This window comes from Cricetulus griseus, chromosome 3 (assembly GCF_003668045.3).
Source record: "Cricetulus griseus strain 17A/GY chromosome 3, alternate assembly CriGri-PICRH-1.0, whole genome shotgun sequence".
NCBI classification, from domain to species: domain Eukaryota; kingdom Metazoa; phylum Chordata; class Mammalia; order Rodentia; family Cricetidae; genus Cricetulus; species Cricetulus griseus.
In genome coordinates this window covers 61689557-61714519 of record NC_048596.1, presented here as the reverse complement: position 1 = coordinate 61714519, position 24963 = coordinate 61689557, and the positions used below count along the sequence as shown (strand labels likewise).

The following is a 24963-nucleotide window of genomic DNA, read 5'->3' as shown; positions in this document are numbered from 1 at the left end:
GTACCGAGTGGACATAGGAGTCGTGCGTAGGAGACGCTGCCAGGGTACACTAGCACAGACTAGTAGGCAGGGGACCCCAGGGTGCATGGGGGAAGGGCCCCAGGCTGCGCCGGGCTCAGGGAGTGGCCCCGGGACAGGATCAGGAAGGAGGTGGGGCCCGGGGTGGGACCCAGAGCAGCAGAGTGGGGGAAGGGCCTGGGCCCGAGGAGTGTCCCTGCCACCCCTCGGTTCCTGGCAGGGCCTCCTAGGGGGCATTCCTAGCCAGCGTGGCGGCAAGATTAACGAACCCTCCTCTCCGCCCGGCGGGGCCCCGCAATGCGTTGCCTGCCCAGCTCTGAGAGCCGGCTGCGGGACGCACGCTGCGGGCGGACCGCCCCACGCCCTCCGGCTCCCGGGATCGCAGCCCGCGGCCGCGCGCCCCAGCCCAGCTCCGCGGTGGCGGCCGGCAGAGAGAGCTTTGTGACGTCAGGCGGCGTCACGCGGGGCTGACCCGGCGGCGGCGGCGGCGGCGGCGGTGGCGGGCGGGGGCGGCCTCCGGAGGCGGCGAGAGCATGGAGCCGCGGGCCGGCTGCCGGTTACCGGTGCGGGTGGAACAGGTCGTCAACGGCGCGCTGGTGGTCACCGTGAGCTGCGGCGAGCGCAGCTTCGCTGGGATCCTGCTGGATTGCACGAAAAAGTGAGCGGGGCAGGGTCGCGGGCCCGGGACTCCTCGGAATCCCCCGGGACACTCCCCCGCCGATTCAAGGTTCCGATGCGGGCTCTGGGCAGAGCAGCAAAGCCCGGCACCCGCTTTCAGTCTTTCCCGGGCCGGGGTTTCGAGGCGCGCCAGCTGGTCGCCGGTCTGGGTGCGAAAGTGGCTCACTCCCAAAGTCGCGGTGACTTTCGGGGCAGGAGAGCATGCGGCCCCGCAGAGGGGTTGCGGGAGCCGGCCGGGACTCACGGGAAGCATTGCCTGAAACTCCGCACATCTGCCATAATTAACGCACTTTTCTTTGTTCAGAAGCACTGTTGATTCGACTGTTTGCAGAATTGTGATTCGTTTAAGGGGGTCAGTTACGCGGTGGCCTCACCTGTCACAAAAGGGAGAAGCCTTGTCTCTGTCGTGGGTCCCGAGGATTGTAGGAGTGGCTGGTGGGGACCAACTGCGACGACTGTGGGGTGTGGAAACACTGTTGTGGGCGAGGTACCTCGCGGGGGAGTGGAAGATACAAGTTACAGGGCCAGTGCTTCTACTGGAGGGGTGCATTGGGTTCAGCTCCTGAGACCACCTGTGCACCCCTTGCAGGGGTTTCTGCGGCGCAGAGCAGGCACCTGAACCCGGAGTCACATGGCAGTGCGCTGTCACTGCCGGATAAATGATTAGGCATTAATCAGGCTGTGACTCTTCTGCTCCAGCCGGGCTTTATTCTGGAATTGGGAACAGAGAAAGGCTCTGCTTTCAAGGATCCAACTTTTTCCCTTCCTAAAGCCCGGATTTTCCTGGGTTCCCAGCACAGAGTAGAGCCCTTCCTCCTTTGACAGTTACCCTGCTGACATGTCTTCATTAGATGTGCCAGAAGCCATTTATGCACTAGTCATGTGACTTAACATATGGCCTCCCGTGTGACTGGTGCCCCCTCTCTTGTTGGTTAGCACAGGGTGTGCCTATGTGATGGGGTGACATTCAGGGGCTGCAGAATAGCCACCTGAAAGCATCTAGTGAAGGCCCTCCCCAACCCTGCTGATGGCTGCCCTGTCCTCCCTAGGCAGGTCTGGCTCAGTCCTGAGCCTGCAGGGCTGCACCCCTGCTCTACCTGTGCTGCTGCTCTGGCCTCTCCCTAGAGAGTGTCTGCAGCCGAGGACCGGCATTTCCCCAGCTCTTCAGGCTCCAGTGCTCAGAATAAGATAGGCCAAGGGAGTCCTAGCTTGTGACTGAGACTGTATAGAAATAATGGGATCCCTGCCCTGAGGCCCATGGCTAACCTGGTTTACAGATCCATGCACCCTTCTTGAAAAGCTGCTGCTGCTGGGATCCTGAGCATGGGAACTGTCAGCATAGGGTGTGTGGGTGTCTGTGCCCCACACACTACCATAGCCAGAGCCCCTTGGAGCCAGGAGCTCAGCCTCAGTGGTCACAGCTCTTCTCTGCAGTGGTTTCAGTTGCGGCTGTGCCCTTGCAGAGCAGAGAATCTGAAGATTAAAGCTGCCATTCCCTGTCCCTCCAGCCTTTCAAGGCTTAGCCTTGAAACTATCCCTCCTCCATCACCCCCACCCATAATCTTTCCTGCAGGCCACCCCTCGTCTCTGTTTCCAGTGTTCTAGCTATAGTATTTTAAGTTTCAAAGCTAATATTTACAGCCCTGCTTGTCAGGCAGGACCGAATACAGCTTAGGAGCTGTCTGTGTGTTATGGGCAGCAGGGTCTGCTTTCAGTCGCCAGGCTCCACACGCTTACCTGCCCTCCCAGGTACCAGTTTCTCCTTGGCATCCAGTACCTGTTTGTGCAGCTATGGAGACCCAGTTCTTGGATATGATCCAGGGAAGAGCTCCCAAGTCCTTTTTCTCCCACCTCAGGGGAGCCTTTGGGGCTCAAAGCACCAATCGGATCAGCATTCCTGGGGTACTGATGGGCTTTATAGGCATCAGAGCTCCCATAGTTTGGATACAGACCTGGTGGCCTGGTTGTCCTTTATGGTTCCTGATCACTGCGTGTCCCTCCTGCTAGATTGGAAGTGTCACCTGGATGGCCCCATTCACATAGACTCCTGGGTGGAAGGGGCTGAGACAGGATCCAGTCACCATTGGTGCTCATCATGAAGTTAGGCTGAAAGATGTTTTCTTTTTGGATTCCCTTCCCCGTCTGCAGATGGCTGGGGAGCTCTGAGGGGGTCTTGCCTGCAAGCCACCTGGTACAGTGCCAAGTACCACTTCCCACTTATAGCCTGAATCTGCTGCCTGGCAGTAGAGCAGCCTGCTGCTCTGGGTACCTGTGCATTCCTGTACATTCACTGAGCAGCTACACTGTGCCAGGGAGTGGGCGGAGGCTCTGCCAAGCTGCCTCTGTGATCCCCGCTTACAAGTTTGAGGATCCCTTCCAAAGTGTGCTGACCCAAGTCATTCATAAAGGGGTGGGGTTGACCTAGAGAGGTTTGTCTCTTATTGAGCACCTCAGCTGAGGTAGGCTGGAGGGTAGCCTGCAGACAGCGAAGGCTCACTGACTCAGGACTTCTCATCTGAGCTGTTGATTCTTAAACGTCACCACACAACCCCTGAACTCATCTGCTGGGATGATCATCGTGGCATCCTCTGTGACCAAGACCACAGCCACTGCCTGTCACCGGGCTAAAGAGCATCAAGTTCTGTCCTGGAATATACCTTCTAAAATGAAGGCTCAGCTGCTGATGGGTATTCGTGAGATTATGTGGTAGGCACAGAGGTCACAATAGCACTCAGATACCCTCTCTGCTCTCAAGGAACTGGCAGGTTCCAGGTGCCTTGTGCATTGCAGCTGGTGTTCTGGGGGCCTGGCTGGCATGCTGGTCTTGGGGGCTTTACCACTGAGATGTAAGCCGACTGAGTGGGCAAGGAAGACTGGGGGTGGGTGGGCCTGGTCTGAACTTCTAGGGGAGCCTTAGGGCTTAGGAACCGTATTTGTGCCAATAAGTCTCTGATTATGCAGGATGCAGGGTCCTCAGCCATTCTCCCTTGGAAATCTGGGGTCAGTGCCCAAGGATGTGGTGCAGACCCAATTGTGTGCTCTGGAGAAGGGTTTCCTCTGGTGTCCAGGCTGTGAAACCTACTCACCTTGTCTCCAAGAACAGAGGACCCCTGGAGGCCTCTGCACAGGCCACTATTTCCTGCAAGACCTTCCTGCTGTGGTCCTATCCAGCTCTAGCCCTACTGCTCCCTGGCTGTTTGCTGGGCCTCAGAAAGGCTTCGGGGACTTTCTAAACTAAGCAAGCCCTGGTGAACAGCCCAAGGTGGGGCCTTGGGTGTTTGGACTTGGGCCTTCCTGGGGCTGTAGGCTCCTGGCAACATAGCTGTGTAGAGAAGTTTCCGCAGGCTCCCGCCCAGCTTTGCACATCCGCATGCCTCTGATCCAGGAGCCTGTTGACTCAACCCTCAGGCAGTGGCAGCCACCACACACTCAGGGAGGAAGGTCCCAGACAGCCATGGGCGGGGGGTTGCCACTTGGGCGCCAGCAGCCCCATGAGTCCTGGATCTGCCTGCGGATCTGGGAAGCCGGATGGAGGCAGCTGCAAGCAGGGGCAGCCCAGAGCTCTGGCAGTTAGCCAGAACTGTATTCTTACTGTTTATGGGCTGGCCTTAGCCAGGCTACTCTGGGTGAGTGACTGTGACATACCCATAGGTGAGTCCCCAAGGACATGATTTGGTCACTGGTAACTTGCTGAGGACTTTGGGCCAGGTCCTATGCCCCCAGGACTGTGTGTCCTCATCAGAACACCATGCAGAACAGGAGAGCCTCAGTATTCCTGGGAGCTCTATTCCCTGTTGCCTTTGTTAGTGCTGTTTTTGCTTTGGGTTGTGGCCCCTCCTAGAACTTCCTGGGCTTCTCAACCCTGCTCAGTTTCCCCATCTTGTCCTGAAATCAGAGGTTCTTTGCTCTGCCTCTGAGTTCCCCAGAGATGCTATGCTTCTAGGAGATAACTGGCTCCTATCCTGGTGAATCATTCCCCAGTCTCCAGGCACCTCTCCTACATATCCACCCTCTATCCAAAGTTAGCCACCCCCAAAAGCTGCACCCATTCAACAGGCCCTCTTCTTCCATTGTGAACCCTAACAGGTTCCTCTCATTGCCAAAGCCTGTAAACTTCCTGTGGGCTTCTGTCCTTGAGACTAGCCAGCTTGGGCCACAGCCTGGCCTTGCCGGGGTTGCCAAGCCTTGGGAGCCACAGGCTGTAGCACACGCCCCCTCCATGGGCCCCAGGCCAGGTCACGGTTTGTCCAGTTGTTTTTCCGTGTGCCATGGCCCTCTCCATGCTTGGAGGTAATGGATCCAACATTACAGGACTGGGCAGCTGGGACATGTCTGCAGTCCCTTCACCTCATTGTCTTATCTGTGAAGAGGGACTGTCATTGCTGATCATTCCATGGAACTAGTGAGGGCCACAGCCTCTGTTGACTGCCTAGAGGCTGGAAGCGCTAAAGCAGAGCCCTGGAATTCCATGGCCTCCCAAAGTTTAGCCTCAACTACTTTCATGGCTCCTAGGGGAAGGTCATCAGACAGCCTGCCTTGACCTAAAGTAAGCTGTTCTGATGTTTACCCACCAGGCAGGCCTTGGGTGTGGCCGGAGCAGGGGCAGGGCAGCAGCTCTAGGAAGGAAGAGCAGCTGTCTGCTGCCAGGGTCCTGTCATTTCTGAGTAGACTCTGGTCCCTGAACTCTGGGAAAGGACCAGCTCCAGCCTGTGGTGGTGACTGAGGGCCCTGACCCATGTCAGGGACCTGGGTATGCAGCCAAGCACTGGTGTCTATCTTCAGCATGAAGGGTCTGCCTAGGCTTCTGGATCTGTAGCAAGCAGACTCCCTGATCCCCCTCTGCTACAGCACCTGTCAGGTGGTCAGCACAAGGAGCCTAGAGGGATGGACAGAGAAGAGGAAGGGCCAGAGGGAATGCCCACTTCATGCCCTAGGTGACTGGAAGCAGGCAGGGAGGTGGGCTTTAGACAGTAACTCTCCATCCCTGGTCCTTTGTCTATCCTGCCTTCCAAACCAGCCACTTACCATTCCTTCCTGCTATTAGTTATTAGTTGTGTCTTGGCAGAGTTTCCCAGTTTCTGGGATGATCTTCTTGCCCTCCGATCCCTTTCCCAGGACCTGGAATTGTGTTCCTCTCACAGGAATGCTGGTGCTCCCTGGGGCGGGTATTCTAGCTTCCCCTTTCTTCCAACATCCTCATTAGAGCCTCCATGTTGTTTTCTGAGGGCAGGGTCTGGGGTTGACAGGTTGGCCAATGAATGTTTTCTAGGGGCCATGGAAGTAGAGGCCAATTGTGAGACATTAGGAGGTTATAGAGCCCAAAGGTTCTGCTTTGGCACCTCTGGCCTCTAGGCAGCAGACGCTGTGGCTGTGACTCTGCATCTGGGCACACATGGCTCCCACCCTGCACATATGTGTAGTACACGTCTGGGACCAGGATGTTCCATAAGACATTCTTTGGGTTAGGAGGCCAGCCTGGGGGTCCCCAGAAAGTCGAGTCCCTATTCTCTTAAATGAAAGGACAACTGAGGTACATGAACAGGGGCCTGGGTTTTGTGGCTCCTAGCCATGGAGCAGGTGGGCTCCCTCTCAGGGCACTCCCTGTCTCAGGATACAGATGTTCTTCTCAGTCTTCCAGAAGCACAGCAGCCTTCCAGCCACATGTCACAGGACATGCGGGGGGGGGGGGGGGCCTGGGTACCCATTTAATGTCAACCTATACCTGTTTAATGTTAATCTACCTCTCTGGATCTAGATTCAGATAGCCTCCCAGGCCGAGAGCTTGTTAGGTGACAGGTGTGGGCATAGTTAGAATCCTCACCATTCTCACTCTGATTTTCCTCTCTACCAGGTCTGGTCTCTTTGGCCTGTCTCCATCTACTCTGCTGCCTCTGGCTGACAACCCCTCTGTCATCAACTGTCATGGCCAGGTGCCTGAGGCGGGAACTGGAGAAGTGATGCAGCTGGGAATGGGACCTCTGCCTCCTCACAACAAAGACCAGTCCCCTGAGAAGGATCAGCCTCCCAAGACAGCTGGGCCCGAGCCTCCCCCACCACTCATACCACCTCTACCTTCTGGGAACCTGCCTCCCTTCCCACCCTACTTTGAGGGTGCCCCTTTCCCCCACCCACTATGGCTGAGGAACACCTACCAGCAGTGGGTGCCACAGCCTCCACCCAGGACCATCAAGCGGACCCGGCGGCGACTGTCCCGCAACCGGGATCCTGGTAGACTCATTCTTAGCACCATCCGTCTGCGACCACGCCAGGTACTGTGTGAGAAATGCAAGAGTACTGTGAGTCCTCAGGAGGCCAGCCCTGGCCCCCTGACCACCGCCAGACCCCGCCGAAGGCTAGGCAGTGGCCCTGACAGTGAACACCGGAAGCCGGAGGAACCAGAGGACAGTGACTCCATAGCTGCAGCCACCCCAAGGAGGAGCAAGAGGGAGAAGCGGGAAGAAGATAGGGTTCCTGGAGAGCGTGTTCCACGGAGCCCAGTCATCAAGATCTCCTACAGCACACCACAGGGCAAGGGTGAGGTGGTCAAGATCCCATCCAGAGTGCATGGCTCCGTGGAGCCCTTCTGCCCCCAGAAGTCTCTACAGAATGGCAGCCAGGACTTAGAGGTAGCGAGGGATGTGGAGCCCAAGGGTGGTGGTGACCGACCACCCAGCGGGCATTCCATTCCCAAGCTGAAGCTGACTCGTCCAGTGCCTCCCATCTCAGACTTACCGCCTCCCAAAATCCGCTTGAAGCCCCACCGGCTGAGGGATGGAGAGCATGAGCCTTTGTACAGGGCTGAGCTGGTACAGGAGATGAATGGATGCCCACGAGGCCCCCTGGCCAGCTCGCCTGCTCTCTTTGCTGATGGCTCTACCCATGGGCTGGAGGACTTGTCTTCTGGAAGTTCCGGTGAGGACGATGACCTCAAGAGGTTTCCTCAAGGCAAACATGGACGTGATAGCTTGGCTTTTCTTGTCGACTGCCCTGGGAGGAGAGCAGATTGTACCAGTGAGTCTGTGTGCAGCACCGACAGCCTGGATGAATTGAAATCATCTGGTTCAGAAGTGACATCTCCAGACACAGGAGACCTGTCATCTGGTGACAGTGCCTCCGTTCCTTCATCTTCTGCTGACACTCGCCAGACAGTTCCTCCCCTCACGGTCAGGCTGCACACGCAGAGTGTCTCACAATGTGTGACTGAAGATGGAAGGACGGTGGCTGTAGGGGACGTTGTGTGGGGTAAGATTCATGGTTTTCCTTGGTGGCCAGCACGTGTCCTTGACATCAGCCTTGGCCAGAAGGAGGATGGAGAGCCCTCTTGGCAAGAAGCAAAAGTCTCATGGTTTGGGTCTCCAACTACATCATTCTTGTCTATTTCAAAACTGTCCCCTTTCTCTGAATTTTTCAAACTGAGATTTAACCGTAAGAAGAAGGGGATGTATCGGAAAGCAATAACCGAGGCTGCCAATGCCACACAACATGTGGCCCCAGAAATAAGGGAGCTCTTGACCCAGTTTGAAATGTAACTTTGGTTCCGGGAGCAGGTGAGTGTTGTGTTCACTGGGTGCCTGCTGTTCCGAAGCAGTAATCCTGAGCTTGTGTCAGCATCCAGCCACCAGGGAGCCAGACTTTGGTCTTGTTGCTCAGCAGGGGCTGTCCTAAACACTAATGCCCTCACTGATGTTGTCCCTGGAGCCCATACATCCCAGAGGAGGTGCTTTAGAGACTCTGATTATCGGATGATTGTTTGAGTTTTGCAGCAGTTAATAAAAGGAAACCCTCCCTATGAGTCTGTTAGAATTTTAGAGAAAGGGATGCAGATTGCCTGACTCTGGGGTAAAGGGAGAGCAGAAGGACAAAGGGCAGGCCGTCATCTTCTGTCACTCTGAGGGAACTTTTTACTCTCTTTCCTAGTAGCCTTCGTCGTCTTCACTAATGGCCTTAAAACTCCTGCTTATTGGGGTGTGTGTGGTGGTGGCCAGGCATCTGACTGGCAGAGAGAAGGGGGGTACGGCAAGGAGAGCATCCTACCTCCAGTGGAGCTGGCCTCAACTCCTCAAGCGGGCTGTTCCCCTGGGCAACACCCCCTCCCTCCACTTGCAAGTGTGATGGTTCCTGAACGGTTCTGAATGCAGTGTGGCCAGGTGCACCCAGTTCTGAGTGATGAGGGCTCCATATAGTGTCTTGATCTCTCATAAGAGAACTCTGTAGTTTAGTAGTCAATCCTCAGATGGACTCTATTGGGTCTGGGACATTGCACCATGTGTGGCAGGGAGTGTCATTATTCAAGCATTAGTGAAGCATCATCGGGTGTGGTCACATGGAGTAGGGACCATCTCTGTAGTCACCATCTGGGGCGTCTGGAAACATGAGGGGTACAACCATCTTGCACTTCTCACTGGGCATACTCACATCCGATAGCCACTTGCAGCTGTGACTGCCCTGGTGCTGACTCTACAGAGGTCTGGCCCAGGGCTCTCTTCTTGGCTCTAGGCTGCTTTGTTTTTTCTTAATCCTTGGCTTAATGTGATCACATAGACTTGGAGGTTGGGTCAGGTGATTATACTCAGAAGACAAGAGCAGTGTGTCTATCTCAAGCTAGCCCCCTGACTTGGTCTTAGTTCTTTCAGTGACTTGTCTGTCCAAGCCACTTGCTCACTCCACCAATCTGGTGTGGTTTCTCGGATGATAGCCTTTCATCAGTCTTCCAAGCCTTAGCAGGGCCAGCTGATATCTGGTTCAGGAGGAGAGTCTGGGATACCTCTCAAGCCTGTTCACTGCTCTACCAGTTGTATTGGAGGTGCCAGGAGAGGAAGCAATACTGGGGACAGGCTTTGGGGCCAACTCTCAGGCTGCTCTGGCATCTACCCTCTCTACTGGTTCCTGGTTATATATAAGCATCTCTTTCTCTACACAGCCAAGCTAATTTCTCTTCAGTTTTGGGACCTTGTGTGGGATGAGGCCTCTGCATATCTCTCTCTCTCTCTCTCTCTCTCTCTCTCTCTCTCTCTCTCTCTCTCTCTCTCTCTCTCCTCCTCCTCCTCCTCCTCCTCCTCCTCCTCCTCCACCCCTCTGGTTTTTCCAAATAGGCTTTCTCAATGTAACAGCCATGACTGTCCTGGAACTCACCTTGTAGACCAGGCTGGCCTTGAGCTCACAGAGATATACGAGCCTTTGCTGGGATTAAAGGTATACACCACCACGCCTGGCATCTTTGTATATCTTAAGGCAAGGCATCCAGCAGGCTAATCAGAGAAAGGTCAGCTGACTTGTCCTGAGTCCCCATCCTGTATCCTGGCTATAGTAGAACCTTAGCTGCAGCCACTCCCAGTCCTGGTGAATTCTCCATCTGGCTGTGCCTTGCTGGGCCCTCCCCACTCTTCCCTTCCTTGGCTCTCTATTCAGCAGCTGGTCATGGCACTGGTTTGGCTGGAGGCAGTATTGATGAAGGCTGAGAGCCCCCCTCATGTGCTCCAGTTATGTGGCATAAACCCAACTCCTGGTGAGAGATGGATGGAGTCTCTCCTGACTTTCAGTTCCCACCATAGCAGCTGTGTAGACCCAGATGGTGACTGCAGACACCTACCCAAAGACCCCTGGGCTCTGGAAGCCCAGCCAGGCCTTAGCTGCCCTTTGGAGAATGCAGCCTTGTAGGTTCTGGGCTGGCCCTGCTTATCCGGAAGCAGAGGGAAAAAAATCTCACCCAACTGGTTTGCCTGGCCCCAGGTCCTGGGCTGTGCCTGGACCAACATGCACCCAGCAGCCCTTTGCTTTCTGGGAGTGTGGAGCACTGGGTCTCTATAGCAGCAAAGTGCTCAGTGGTGCTTGTCTGGCTGGTGTTTTGGTTTTGTAAGGACTTTATAAACATGGAGAGGAGGCTCCTGCCAGGCAGGTCAAGTGCTCATCAGTGATCCGAGCTGGTGTTTGCAGCTAGAACCTCCTGCTATATGAATTGGGGTCCCCTGGTGGACAAATGTGCTTTATATTGGAGTTAAGCCCTGCACAGGCAGGGAAGCTGGCGACCTGGCCCTCTCTAAGCAGGAGCTGTTGAAATGCTGACGGGGATCCAGTGAAGGGGATAATTGCTGGCCTGGACATTTGAGAACAGGAAGCTGTCCCGGGATAGAGCTCAGGTAGGAGAGGCCTGATGGAGAGGGACGGCTTCCAGGTCCAGCTCACTGGCAGGCCATATCTGGCCCTGCAACTATCTGAAGATAGATATGACTGGACAGCAGTTCTTCAGGGTCTGGGAGTGTCTGTGCCACTCTCAAGTGTGCTGAGAGCCATCACAGGAAGCACAGCCACATGTTCCCTTCCAAAGGCACTGAGCTCAGTGTCCCACCCCTGAGAGATTCTGTACTCATCTTGATGAATGGCTGAAGGACCAGCTGAGGGGGCTTGGTGTGGGCAGTGGGGTGCCCTGGCCCTTTTCAAGGTCTTTCCTGGGACATGGTATCATTTGTGTCAGACTTCAAGTAAGTCCCGATCCACTCCACACATACACAGAAATCCCATTTAGTCCTTGTCAGCCACAGGGTGACAATGCCACCTGTTTTATGGATGAATGAGGGGGGTATAGCAACATTGTAGGCTTAGGAATGAACTTTTAGGTAGCTGCTTTTGGAAGTGACCACCACACCTTCTCTAGCTAGGCACCAGAGGTTGCTTACCCAGGGGTTCTGGTGTGAGTTTAGTGGCTGGCACAAGAAGCTCTTGGGGATTCATTCTTATATGGAAGAACCTATACTGGATGGACAGGGCAGGCTTCTGTTCCTGCCCATGCTGCTGCCTGGAGCCCCGTAGAAGCTGACCACCCAACTTTGTCTTACATATGATGGACACTCCCCAAATGGAAGACTTGACTTTACCTACCTCCCAGACCAGCCAAGATTGAAAAGAGTTGGTTTGAGTCCACATTCTTGAGGCCATGATACTTCCTTTGCAGCCCCTGGTCCTGTCTTCCTCCTCTAGCTAGTGTGTCTGTCACCCACCCTTCAGATACTCAATTGGATATGGGCTAGCAGTATGGGTAGAATCCTGGAGACATCTGTGAGTCACAGTTCCCAAATTAGCGTGTCATAATAACACAGGCATGCTCTGGGAAGGAAGGGACAGGGATTTGAAGCAGATCTGGAGAAGGCAACTTGAGTTCTAAATGGGGCGTAGGGGATTGTGGGAGGCAGTTCCAGGGCAGACCCAATTCCAGATGGTACAGAATCTGTCCTGACCCCAGAAACAATGGTGCCTGCAATACAGGACTCAGAGCAGTGAGCAGATCCAGCCATTTGTGCTGAAACAAGCTAAGGAAGGTATTAAATCCTCAGGCAAGAGGGTGCTACCTCTCCCTGCCCCACAATGCTGACCTCAGGGTGACCCTGGTAGGCTAATGGAGATGACAATGTACCCGAGGACTGGCTTAAAGTGTCTCCAGTGGAAAGCTCAGAGCCCTGGTACCACAGGCTAAAGGTAAAAGGCATTCAATATGACATTGGTAGGGACAGTACTGTGGGAGACAGAGTAGGAAGGAAGACCTTGCTGTGGCTGACAAGGCTCTATTCATTGAGGAGGAGTGTGGTAGGGTTGATAAGAGAATGGCATCATGGAAGCAGGAAGAGGGTCCAGGAGAGAGTGGGCTGATTACCCCTGAGAACAGAAAGCCATACAGGATCAGAGAGGAAGGCTAAGGGCTGACAGCAATGGGATGAGGCCTTGCCCACCCCGTACCTCAGTGCTCTTAAGAGATACAGCATCCCTGCCCTGGTATCCTGGGAGCTACAACGGTTGATGGTGCCTCTCTTCTGTTTTCTGGAACACCGAGGCCATCTGTGGACAGAAGCACAGAGTTGGCAGGTAGCCAGCACAGAGCTTGGCTGCTGGGTGCACTGGAAGTTATATCACCTCCCTACAAGGAAGATGCGGTACCATCCCAGGACCTAGCCCCTAGGACAGTGGAGACATCACAGGCCCCAGACATGGGAGTATCCAGGCTCCAACTTTGAGTGGCCAGGCTGCTGGAATGAAAGCTTTACCAGGGAGCACAGCACACCCATGCCCTGGATGTTCCCCTTTGCTGGGCTGTCATCCTCCCTAGAGTCAGTTTGTCCTGTGACCATGGTAACAGACTGCCACAAAGTAGGGCCTCCAAACACTCCCGTGTCCTTTAGAGTTAGAGGCCTGAAAGCAAGGGTTGAGCCCAGCTGGGCTCCCTCTGAAAGCTGGGGAGGGTAGCCAACTCTCCAGCTCCTGGTGCCATCAGGTGCTCCTGGCTCTGGCAATGCACTGTAGTTTGCCTCCATAATCTTGGGGCTTCCTCCTCTTCCTCAGCGTGGTATCATAAGCTGCCCTTCTGAGAAGGACCCATAATGCTTTGGCACCCACCTATATAGTTCAGTATCCTAGCCTCAGAAATATCTAATTGGGTTATAACTGCAGATGTATATCCTAAAAGGTGACATGCCTGGGTTCCAGAGGCTAGGGTGTAAGTCGACGGGTTACCACCCACCTGTCACTCATCCCCTTCAGTCAACATTCCCAGCATACTGTCCATCAGAGTACCTGCTGCACACACTGATTGCCTGTGCTCAGCCTCTCATGTAGCAGGCAGACTGACCTAGGGCCCACAGCAGCAGCAGGGACCACTGCCTCTGTGCCCAACGCCAGCCTGATTGCACAGTAGCACCTGCTAAGAGCCATTACGTTGTGGAGCTCCAGGGGGTCTGTCCTGTGAGGGAAGGAACTCTTGTTCCAGAAAGATCTGTCTGTGAAGGCATTTGAGACAGCCAGTTCAGGGAGCATGATGGCCCCTCTTGCCTTCCTGCTTCTGGATATTTATTCCTCCTGGGAAAGTAGATACTTATCAGGATCCAGTCTGTTGCAGGTGCTAGTGCACTGTTCCTGCTGGGTAGAGAGGAGAACATGCCCCCAGACCTGGAGCGCACTCTTCACCGCCCCCATCATCACAGTGTCTCCCTTGCAATGTCTGAACAGCATCCCTGAGTGGAACGCACCAAACCAGCTCGCCGCCTTGCAGCACTTGTGCCTCTCCATGGGCTGTCAGCTGACTTCTGCTTTGCTTTCAGGGAATTCAGGTCCTCTGGGAAGGTTGTAATTATTTTGTTCCAGAAGGAAACTAAGGCCTATAATTCTAGGCCTTCTACAGGGACTCAGGCCTTCCCACCCTCAGGCTCCCAGTGGCCTGTGCCTGCCACTGCCGCTGAGTATCGTGTGGGAACCTGCAGGTAGGCAGGCAGGCAGGAAGGACAGTTTAGGGGCGGTAAGTGGAAACAGCAGGTGTTAAAGTGTCTGGGACATCAGGGGCCCTCTCCAGAGCTTCTGAATGCTCCTGCCTGTCTGAACCTTTTGGGCCAAGGACTGCCTGTTTTCTGTTGAGAGGTCATGGTCTCAACACCTATCTCTATATGTTGGTCCCTGACCCCACCTGCTTTGGGCTTCATCTCCTAGACCCCTCCTCGGACTGCCCACCAAGAAGCCACTCACTCTCTTTGGTAGGTCAAGGTTCTGACTTGAGGCTATCATGTAACTGGCTATCTATAGAGAATATTTCCAGTCCCTACCACTTGTGGTGGTCTCAAGGCTCACCTAGTCTCTGGTGAACTCACTGTGTCATCCTTCCCCAATCATTCTAATCCCTCGCTCTCAGTGCTATCTATCAGGGCCTGGCTGAACAATGGGTTGATTCGTGATAGACTAGCAGGGCAGATGTCCACTGAACCGTGAGCTACACCCCAAGTCAGTGTTTCCTAATAACACAGTGCTTGTCTACAATGCCCCATTGCTTGCAGCCAGCGAGAGTCCTGTGCTGCTGAGATTGCCCACCCTAAGTCACTTGTCCCATCAGCCCACGGCATCTGGTAGCAGCCCTGCTTCCTGCCACACCCAACATCTCACTCTGGTACTCTGTACACTTTCTGGCCAGGCCTGAGGCCCTCACACTTCCTGAGAGCCCATCCAGGCTGCTCAATGTTGCCGGCTTGCTCTTGCTCCTGAGCTGTTTATTGGCTTCTAGTAATGGGAATTAATTTTTTTTATAGCAAAGCTTTAACTCCTAATGGTATTATAATAATACAGTTACTAATTTTGTATATGCAAAACATGATTTTTCTCTACTGTATTACAATAAAATATGATAGTTTTAGGATATAAGACCACTAATGCCATCCACTAGGAGGGCTGGCCACCAACGTTGCCCCAGTGATAAATAACACCACAGTCTAGGACCTCCACATTCCTGTATTTCAAAGGCCTTGAGGACAATTCCTGTCTGAGTCAAGTTGTGACACAAACATGACAATACAAGTTTACTTCATTTACATTCATTACTGGATTTTTTAAATCTAGCTGTGTCTTGAAATGATGTGGGCATGTCATCCCTCATGGTCCCTCCTGACCCGCTCAGAGTTGGCATCCTAGTCTGGGAGGCTTGTCCCCCTTATTTTTGCACAAGCAAGCTCGTAAACATCAGCCCGAGGGTTGAGCAGCATCAAACAGCAACTACTTCCAAGTTTTTCCTGTCCTTTCTTTGGGAAGCCAAAGGGTGAACCCTCTGGGTTTCTTAGCTATGGAGAAGGCTGATTCTGGGTAGAGAGGTGCCCCAAGCTGCAAGGTGGGATTGGCTGGGGTAGAATAAGATATCTGGGGAGGCCTGGTATTCTAGGGTGTCAGCAACCCAGAGCAGCTAGCTGCTCGGCCGTGCTGGTCACAATGCTGGTAAGGGGCCAGCTCCCTGAGAGTGGGAGGGGAAAGGCTTCTTTGAAGGCCACAGTTGTAGGACAAAGAGAGGCTGGAGGCCAGGAGCCTGCCTCTCAAAGCTTGTCCTTTTCCCCAGTGAAGGTTTCTGCTGCTACGTGTTTATGGGCATTTTGGTTTTTGGTTTTGTTTTTTTGCAGTAAAGCATGGTCTCAATATGAGCCCTTTGCAAACCTTAAAGCACTCATTAGAAGGGGCAGAAGTAGTTTTTACTCATGCTATCCACCCACCCTCAGACCTTACAGACATGCCAAGGCCATTCAGAGACCTGGGATTCCCTACCCCACAGTGGCTATCTCTCCTCACATGTGTTCCAGGCTGGATGTAGGTCAGCCTGTGGGGCCAGGGTAGGTCAGAATGCTGGGCACCAAGAAGGTTGTGTGGTATATTTATGGGCCACCCGTACTTTGCTGCTGGGGTATGGGAGAGGCTCCTCGCCCCAGGTCCTGTTTGCATGTGGCTTTCTAACTAACATTCATCTTGATGAATTGAGTTCCTCTTTTGATTCTTATGGGCCTTCAGAGGCCCAGAGAGCCAAGGTCCTTTAGGTCCTGAAGATTGATGACCTGCAGCAATTGCTCAGTGTGTACATGGAGGCATGTACACAAACATGCCCATGTATGTACATGAGCAGAGGATCCCCTTAATGCCTTCTGCAGTGGGATCACAGGTAGTTGCCACACCCATCTGGGTGCTGTGGCTCCAAACTCCAGTCCTCAAATTTGCACAGCAAACCTCTGAAGCCCCTGTCTTCCAGGTTCTTTCAGGTCAGGCATTCCCTATAGCCTTTTTCCTACAGAGGAGGGCGATTTTGTGTTCTCTGAACGTTCTTCCCCGTCAACACGTACAGAGACTTAGCTTGCTAAATGAGACGGGGCTTTTGTGAGTAAATGGATTTTACATGAAGGATTCTGCTCTCTGAAGTTGGCTGTGGCCCTACTTCCTGTCTGATTTGCTTTATGGTCCTGCTGCCTGCAAACCTGCAGCTCTGAAGAGAAGTCCTTCAGTGCTTCAGACATTTTAGCTTAAGACTGCTGAGTGGACACACTTCTCCAGAACACCTCAGCTAAGCACAATGCTTACAAATATCTATGCTCGTTGGGTAGCAGCCATGGTCAAGCTTGGAGCTGCAGAATAACTGTATCCATAAGCCAGACACCGGTGCTGGTGCCACACCCCCTTTCCATCTACACACACACACACACACGTCATTATCATCTATTTTCAGGTCTGCCTTCGCTCATCCTGGGGGCAGAGGGCATGTCCTGGTGAATGGGGGACTTGGGATTCCCTGTGCAGTGAGCTCATTGCTAGAACAGCAGACTTTCCCCCACAGTGTCCCAGCGTTTGGCTCTCCTACGAGACTTGGTTGATCTGGTGGCCAAAGCCTCCTGCCATATAAGCCCCTTTACTTTCCTCAGGCATGGCTAAGCCACAGGCACCAGAAGTAGTGAGAACAAGGGAGATATGGTTCACCGGCCTGGTGAGGGCTGGTGGGGAAACTGAACAGCCATTAGGGTCTCTGCAAAGCCATAGAGCCCAAGGGAGAAGGCTGAGGAGACACTGACACAAACATGGAAGTGTTCGAACCCGCTAGGGTCCTGTTCCCTATAATCGACCCCTTGGTAATATCTACTTTTTCTGCTTCTCCCAAGGTCGCCGGCAATGAGGGCGGAGCTGCTGTATTGGAACTTCCATCCAAGGGGCCCATGTGCCTCTCTGGCTGGCTATGTGCAGAGACATGCTGGGCACAGTGGTCAGCCTGACTCCGGGTCCTCAGAGGAGCAGGTGTGCATGGGGAGGGGCCAAGCTCAGGGCACCTGGCTCCTCTCAACTGAATGTATCTGTTCCCACGATTCAGGCTTCAGCATTCCTAGCTGAGAAGTGTCCTGGAGCTTGGTGACATGTTTGCTGCTTTGTGTGTTAGCAGTTGCAAGGCTTAGGCACCCTCAAACAGAAGCAGGGCCTGTGAGGCTTCTGAGTGGGTACTGCCACAGGGCACCTTCCTGGGCCTGGCCCTGGCTATTCAGCTAGAGCCACTCTGAAGGCCTGAGGAAACCAAATTGCACGTATGGGCTTCTCCTTCTCCAGCCCTTGGATGTACGGTGTCTGTGCACTTGAGCCAGGAACCTAGTTGCATCTCCTCCACATTCCACTCAAAGCACGGGTCCCTGGGCTCCCAGCCCTGGCCTGCAAGGCCTCTTAGATCTGAGATGCTGCTATGTCACCTACTGTGAGGGGGAGAGGGAGGGGGAAGGCAGAACTGAAAACAGGCCTCAGGTTAGGACATACCAGCTCTGCCCTGTGAGGCCACATTCCTTTCCCCTCTGTCACTTTCAAGACCAAAAAGAAAACAGAAAGAAAAGAAAACTGTCTCTGTGCCTTTGTTTAAGCATGAAGAGGGATAAACAGGAGTCTGTTGCCCGAATAGACTCAAAACTGCACCTGCCTGACCTGTGAGAGAGGCTGCAGTCTCCTAATGGGGTGAAGAAGGGCTGCCACCACCCCTGTCAAGGTGGCACTGTGCCCGTTGTATTGCTCACCGGCAGTCACCTGACCAGATGCAAGTCTGAAACAAGCGCCACTCTTTTCTCTAGGTGGCAGTTTCAGTCTCCTGCCTCAGCCCTCCCTCCTGGTTTTCCGGTGCACCCTAAGTCCCTCAGGCAGAGACTTGGGCCTGGAATGGTTTGGCTCTTTCCTCCTAAGGAACCTTCCAACTCCCTCTTCCCTTTGCTCAATTAGAGCTAGGGGATGCCCTGAGATCTTGGTAGTGGCTTTTCTTGTTCCTGATTTTAATGGAAAATATTCTGGGTGTTGAGGGTGCCATAGCCCTTAGGAGGAACCTGTGGGCAAGGTGGGAGCACTGGATGCCTTCAAGGTCTTCTCCAGGCACAGGAGAAGGAGCTTGCTGCAGATCCATTAATGACCAGCCCAAGGGCTGCTCTGATGGTACCCTGAGGTTCTGGAGTTGGGAGAATGTTTTCCCAGATTTTTGTGGCAGCAAAGCCTTTCCCCACAGTCAAGCCCTCCAGGAAGAAGTGATGCCAGACACTTGTCCCCAAAACCCTACACACACACATTCTATTTTCAGGGTCTTCCCCCACCATCCTGGAGTCCCTTGTGTCTAGAGGGATGTGTCTTGGTGACTGGGAGATTCTGGGGTTCCTTGTACAGTCAGCTCATGGCTAGAGCAACAGATCTTCCCCCAGCACCCCAGTGTCTGGCCCTGAGAACCTTTGAGAATGCACATGTACGAATGGGGACCTTGCATGAGAGGGGGCTTTGGAGAATGAGCACAGTCAGCCTTGCCTTTGTGCCCCCACTACCCCCGTTCTGAGAAGAGGGTGGAAGAGCCACCCACATCTGTTTCCTGGGCATGGCCTCCCCACCTCTGTCCTACAGCCTAGTAAGAGTGAGTTGTAGCCTCTGGCCAACTGGGGGCCCTGCAGTCATGTGCTGTACCATGTCCTTGCTTGATGTTCTTCCTCTTGGGGGTTCCCCAGGAAAGGCTGAGCTGGGGAAATTCATGCTTCCAATTATCTTGAGCCAAGTGTGCCCTGCCATCTGGGGCCTGGGACAGAGGTTTGTCTCTTCAGGAAGCCTGCTCTGCTGGGCAGCGGGTAGGGCTATATCTGAAGCAAACAGCAAGTAGACTGTATGTGTGCTTTGTGGAGTGCATTATACACCTTCAAGAGCATAAGTCCAGAGCTGGGTGCAATAGGCAGAGGCAGAAGGACCTAACAGTGAGGTTCAGGCCAGCAGGGCTACACAGTGAAACCCCGACTCAGAAAAAACAAAAACAAAAAACAGACCAGGAAAGGCCACTGGCACCTGCTGCAGGCTCTACTGAAGACTAAAGAAACAAGCCAGCATGATGTGTGAGTAGTGCATCCTGAAGGCCCAACAGCAACTCAGAGGGGGCTGGCCCTGCCCTCTGCCCATAGATGTCTATAGCACCCACATTCTTGAACCACAGGTCCTGAGACCTGTAGAGCCTGAAGAGGGGAAGACGATTTACTCAATAGAGTGAAGAGGAGTTCCCTAAGCAGTCTCTCTTCAGGCACCCTCTTTTAGTCCCATCTGTTGAGAAGGTACTATTCTAGGGGTCCAGTGTTTCTGCTAAGGGAGCTTAGGCCCAGGAGCACCTGCTGCTGGCCAGCTCTCAGCCACACACAAGCTTCATTATGCCAGAGCTTCTGACAGGATTTAGGCCAGTGACAGTAGCATGGACTGGAGTCTATGAAAACAAGTTCTACATCAAAGCAGTGTGAGCACGACTCTTAGAACTCAGTCCTGGACTAGGCTGGTCTCGAACTCACAGAGATCTACCTGCCTCTGCCTCCCATGTGCTGGGATTAAAGGCGTGCGCCACCACTGCCTGGCTATTTTTTTCTTTTTTATTAAAAAAATTATATTTTTATTATTTAAAACAATTTTAACTTTAAATATATTTGATCATATTCTTCTCCCAAAACAACAACCCCCTTAAATCAAGAAAATTACCCCAAAAATAAACAAGAAAAAAAGCCCATCAAACTGTAACCAAATAAAAGCGCACAAAAAAAAACCAAACAAACAAGAAAAAAAAAAACAAAACAAAACCAAACTGTGACATTTATTGTATGTTAGCCAACTACTCCTGAACATGAGGCCTGCCCTGGAATGGTTGATATACACCCAGTGTTACTCCACTGGAGAAAACGGGCTTTCCCTCTCCCAGCAGATTTCATTTATTCATTTTTTAAAAAATATAACAGTAAAACACATCAAAGTTGGACAAGACAAACCGACAGAAGGAACAGAACCCAAGAGAAGGTATAAGAATCAGACACCCGCTCATTTGTACACTCAGGAATCTCATAGAAACACTAAACTCAGCCTGGCAGTGGTGGTGCACACCTTTTCATGCGGGAGGCAGAGGCAGTTGGATTTCTGAGTTCGAGACCAACCTGGTCTACAAGAGCCAGTTCCAGGACAGTCTCCAAAGCCACAAAGAAACCCTGTCTCGAAAAAAAAAAAAACAAAACAAAACACTAACCTGGAAGCCATAATATATTCAGAGGACTTATGGGCCTTGTGCATTGCTTCATCAATCTCTGAGTTAGTATGAGCTTTGCTCATGTTGGTTTAGAGGTTTGAGACAGAGTCATCTATCTCCTCTGAATCTTACAGTCTTTCTGCCTCCTCTTCCATAGAGTTCCCTAAGCTCTACGGAGGGATTTCATTTAGCCTGCTTTCTTATAGCACCCAGGGCCACCAGCCCAGGAGTGGCACCACTCACAATGGGACTCCCACATCAATCACTAAGATATCCTACAGGCTTGCCTACAGCCCAATTTATGGAGGGTTTTCTCAATTGAGACTCCCTCCTCTCCAATGACTCTTGCTTGTGTCAAGTTGACATAAAACTAGTCAGCACAGGTGGGAAGCCCTACCTTTGTGGATACCTGTATACTCAATGCCTCAGAGCACTGGGGAGTCCTTCACTAAACAAGGAATTCTTTCTTGTATGCCTGATATTTCCCAGACTTCAAGACCATGAAAGTCCCTCTCATGTCCCTTGGTAGCACTTCCTAGAGAGGCCAAGTAGGTACTGGGTACTCACTCTGATGGCTGGGTCAGGCCCTTTGGCTGTCTAGTCCCTGGAACCCTGATGCAAGCTGATCCTGCTCAGTTCCTTGCCCTAAGTTGGGACCTTTTGCTTGCCCACAGAAGGTCAATATCCCCTCCGTTTGTCCTCCATCTCAGAGGCCCACAGCACCAAAGCTTTCAGGAAGGGTGGTCAAGACAGTCCTAGAGTCCCAAGCTAGCCTGTGCTGCTTATCACCCAACCCCCAGCCTGGGGAGAGCAGCTATCCTGGAGCATAGGTGATGTTTCAGGGCTAATGAGAAGTGCAAGTAGCTTTCAGTCATTAAGAATGTCTTTTTAAGAAGTATGTTGGTGCTTTCTTAGTCTGATTTCACAGAGTGCACAGGAGGCTGGGGAATGTAGTGCCAGAGAGGGGGAGGGCAAGGCCCTCCCTTACCTCTAGGCTGACCTTAATGGAGGGGTCCCCAGAAGGCGACACCTGACTCTTCTGAACAACTCTCAGGGTGACCTTCCTCCTAGTCCTGGTGAATTATCCCTTGGAGAAACCCTGACACAAAGGCTTGTTCCCCACAAGGAGGCCTAGAACACTTAACACAGCAGGCCTCTGTGTAGTCAGTGGTGGGCAGGCCATTCCATGTGGCTCTCACTATCAGCTGCCCTGAGTGTCATGCTCTGCTCTGGCTTCAGATGACAGACTCACCATGGCCTCCATGCCCTGTTGCCAGCAATTCTGTCTGATACACAGACAGGCTATCCAAGGCTTCTAGCTCTCATTATGACCACTGTCTGGTGGGGTGGGGGCTCCCAGAGAGATGACAGGAGCAAACACTTGGATTTCAGGTTCTAGCCAGGAGTGTGGGGAATGTGTCCTGTGTGAATTTGTAGAGACAGGCAGAGAGAGCTGGTACTGAGCCCCTCCTACTCCCACTGACTCCCAACAAGAAAGGGCTGGTTCGCTGAGAACAGAAATTGGCTGGGTCTCTACAGTCATCCACAGCAGAGTGACACCATAGAAGCTCTAACACCACCTTCAGGGCAGGTGGCATGAGTGGGGCTCTAGCCATGTGGGAGGTGATGGTGCAATTCCTTCCCAGCATAATGACACCCTAAGAGCAGGCTCTATTCCACCAATCATCTTGCAGTCTTCATATGAGCAGCTGTGGCATGGCCCTCCCTATTCTACAGCCAGCATTCACTCCATCATCCCCTCTTTCCACCCAGATTGTCCATCGGTCATGTGCTGAGGCCAGCTGTCACTGTTCTAAGCATCCTGATGATCTGAACAGCCTAGATAGAGAGTGACGTGGGGGATCTGTGGCAGAGACCCGAGTAATAGAGTCTCAAGCATACACAGGGACTCTGTTCAGTCATTTGCCTCCCCAACCCCCACTCCTGCCTGAGCTGCTTCTACTCACCCTACTAAATTTCTACGCCCCCTGCACCTCCAGGTTGCAGCTAGGACATGTCCTTACCTGCCTGCTCAGATGTCTTGGAGGCTGCTGGTGCTGGGACTGTGGCCTGGCAATGTGGGGCAGGATGAGGCTGGACAGCAGAGCTCCTGGGCCCAGGACAGACCTGACCTGGCCCTGTAATCCTGGAGCCACCCCAGCTACTCCTGTGCACGCACACACATCCTTTTAGCCCCACAGCCCACCTTGCTCGGGTCTCTCATGGCTAAGGAAGAAGGAGGAGGTAGGAAGGGACAGGGCAGAGTCATTCCTGTGGGCTGAACACATGGTTACACCATGGGTCCCACATCAAGCCTGATGCCCTACAACTCTAACTGTAAAAAGGGAAGGCTTAGCCCAAGGTGCCCCCAACTAACTCCTGGTGTCTGTCCACTGAGAAGGAAGGCTCCAAGTCTGGACACTTCCAGATGCTGCCAAGTGGTGCCCCACCCCTGTGTGGTTTATGCGGGGCCTCTCTTTCTCTACCCCGAAGTTACCACTGTTGGTGGTAGAAAATTAGTAAAACAAAGTAAAAGAAGATAAAAGTATATGGCTCCACCCATATGTGCTCTGCTCCTTCTTCGCAGACTCTTCTGGCATTCACAGATGTTTGCTCTTCGGATTTGGCCTCCTGCCACCAAGAAGCTCCGCCTGGCTCTCCCTTCCATGTTCCCCATGTCTCCCCGTGTCCTGGGATTCCCCCTGCCTGCGCAGCTCCTGGGCTGCTTACAGTTGCATGGTGTTTAATGGCACCTTGTCCCTCTGGACACTGCAGTAAGAGCAATGGCCTAAATGAGATTGGCTCCCATGGGAGCCTCTCCTCCCCTGTCCCTGTCTGCCATGGAAAGGAGTGAGCCAGAAAGAGAGAAGGTAGACATGGCAGAGTGTACACACACACACACACACACACACACACACACACACACACACACACACCACACACCACACAGCACAAGGTGGAGTGAGCCAGGAAGAGAGAAGGTACACATGGCAGAACATACACACATGCACACACATGAGACACCACACACACACACACACACACACACACACACACACACACACACACACCACAAGGTGGAGTGAGCCAGGAAGAGAGAAGGTACACATGGCAGAACATACACACATGCACACACATGAGACACCACACACACACACACACACACACACACACACACACAAAAGTGGGGGTTGGCTGTCTGAATAGCTAGGTTGGGCCTGTCCCTGGCTGAAAGTGGCTGTCATCTGTTCAGGAGGGTTAAGCTGTTTTGTGTCCCAGAAACCCAAAGAAGCTTCCAGAGCTGACCAATGCCCAGCCAGAAGGAGGGGCTGTGGCTACAGGGGGAGCTGCCCACAGGTCTGATCCGGGACTGACTTCCTCCTCCCACAGCCTCTGTGGATTCAAGGAAGAGTCAGTGCCCCCACCCCTCACCCTGCTCCTCCTAGGACTATGGCTACTGCTGTCGCCAGCCCAGGCTCCCTTCCTGCCCGCCCCCCTCCGGAGGCGCCAACCAGCCTCTGCCCCAGCAGCTGGTTTATTTTTAGCGCTGCCTGCCTGACACTGCCTTGGGTTTTACACTGGGATCTACCAAAGTCCTTCCTAAGGCAGGCAGGCACTGACCACTGTAGGGCACAGGGAGGGCTTCCTTCCTTATGATTCTAGGAAGTACCAGAAAGAGTGGGATTTCTGACCTTCCTGATCAACCTGGAGTCAGAGCATGGGAGTGGGGCCGAATGAAGCCCATAGCAGAGAAGATTCGGTGTCCACAGATAGAGGGGACAATGGAGGCTGAGAAGCTGGAGTGTTAGTCTGAAGAGAGCAGGGAGGAGCAGACGCAGCATGAGGCTTGGTCTATAGGGCATAGGTGGGAATCAGAACTTGAAACCATAGAGGTGGACATTGGGACAGAGAGGTAGCTGCCCATAGAACAAGGGTCATGTGGTGATTGGACTATATAGGCGACATGATAACAAGGCCGGTGTGGTGGTCGTGATGGGGTAGTCCCAGGTCGTAGGAAAGAAGAGGGGCTGGGACAGAGGGGCCTGAGATGTCCAGGGTTTCTGGAGCACAGGACTGGTTGCTCATGCCTGCAACCTTGCAGAAGAGTTATATCCTTGCATAGGAGAGGGTTTGGGGGATGAGTGCACACACAGCAGGATGCACACACAGCAAGGCCTACTCTGGGACAGATCTAAAAAAGTCACATAGCTCACCAAGAAGGTCCCTGGAAGATCACTGGGAAGTCACAGAAAGCGTGCCCACTTCTTTAGTCTTGCATGGATCAGGAAGGCCAGAACCCGGAGGGTGGCACAGGCAATGAAGACACCAGACCATGGGAACTCTGGATGGATCTTGTTAAATATGAGTCTTTCCTGGTAGCCCCTCACCACAGAGATCCATCCTGACCATTTGAGGGGCTTGCCAAATGGCTAGTACAATGAGTGGGGTGTACACACACA

At 53.2% G+C, this 24963-nt stretch overlaps 1 protein-coding gene across 2 annotated transcripts; it reads left to right on the top strand.

The window, feature by feature from the left end:
• Positions 1–499: 499 nt before the first annotated feature.
• On the top strand, positions 500–17853 carry Pwwp2b (PWWP domain containing 2B). Of its 2 annotated transcripts, none has more exons than XM_027409073.2 (3): positions 500–676; positions 6548–7938; positions 17121–17853. In XM_027409073.2, the coding sequence occupies exons 1-3, from the start codon at positions 552–554 to the stop codon at positions 17132–17134; spliced, it is 1530 nt and encodes a 509-aa protein (XP_027264874.1). In that variant the 5' UTR covers positions 500–551; the 3' UTR covers positions 17135–17853. The 2 variants fall into 2 exon arrangements, with proteins under 2 accessions (XP_027264874.1, XP_027264873.1); XM_027409072.2 differs by having other exon boundaries at positions 502–676; positions 6548–8243.
• The last annotated feature ends 7110 nt before the right edge of the window (positions 17854–24963 follow it).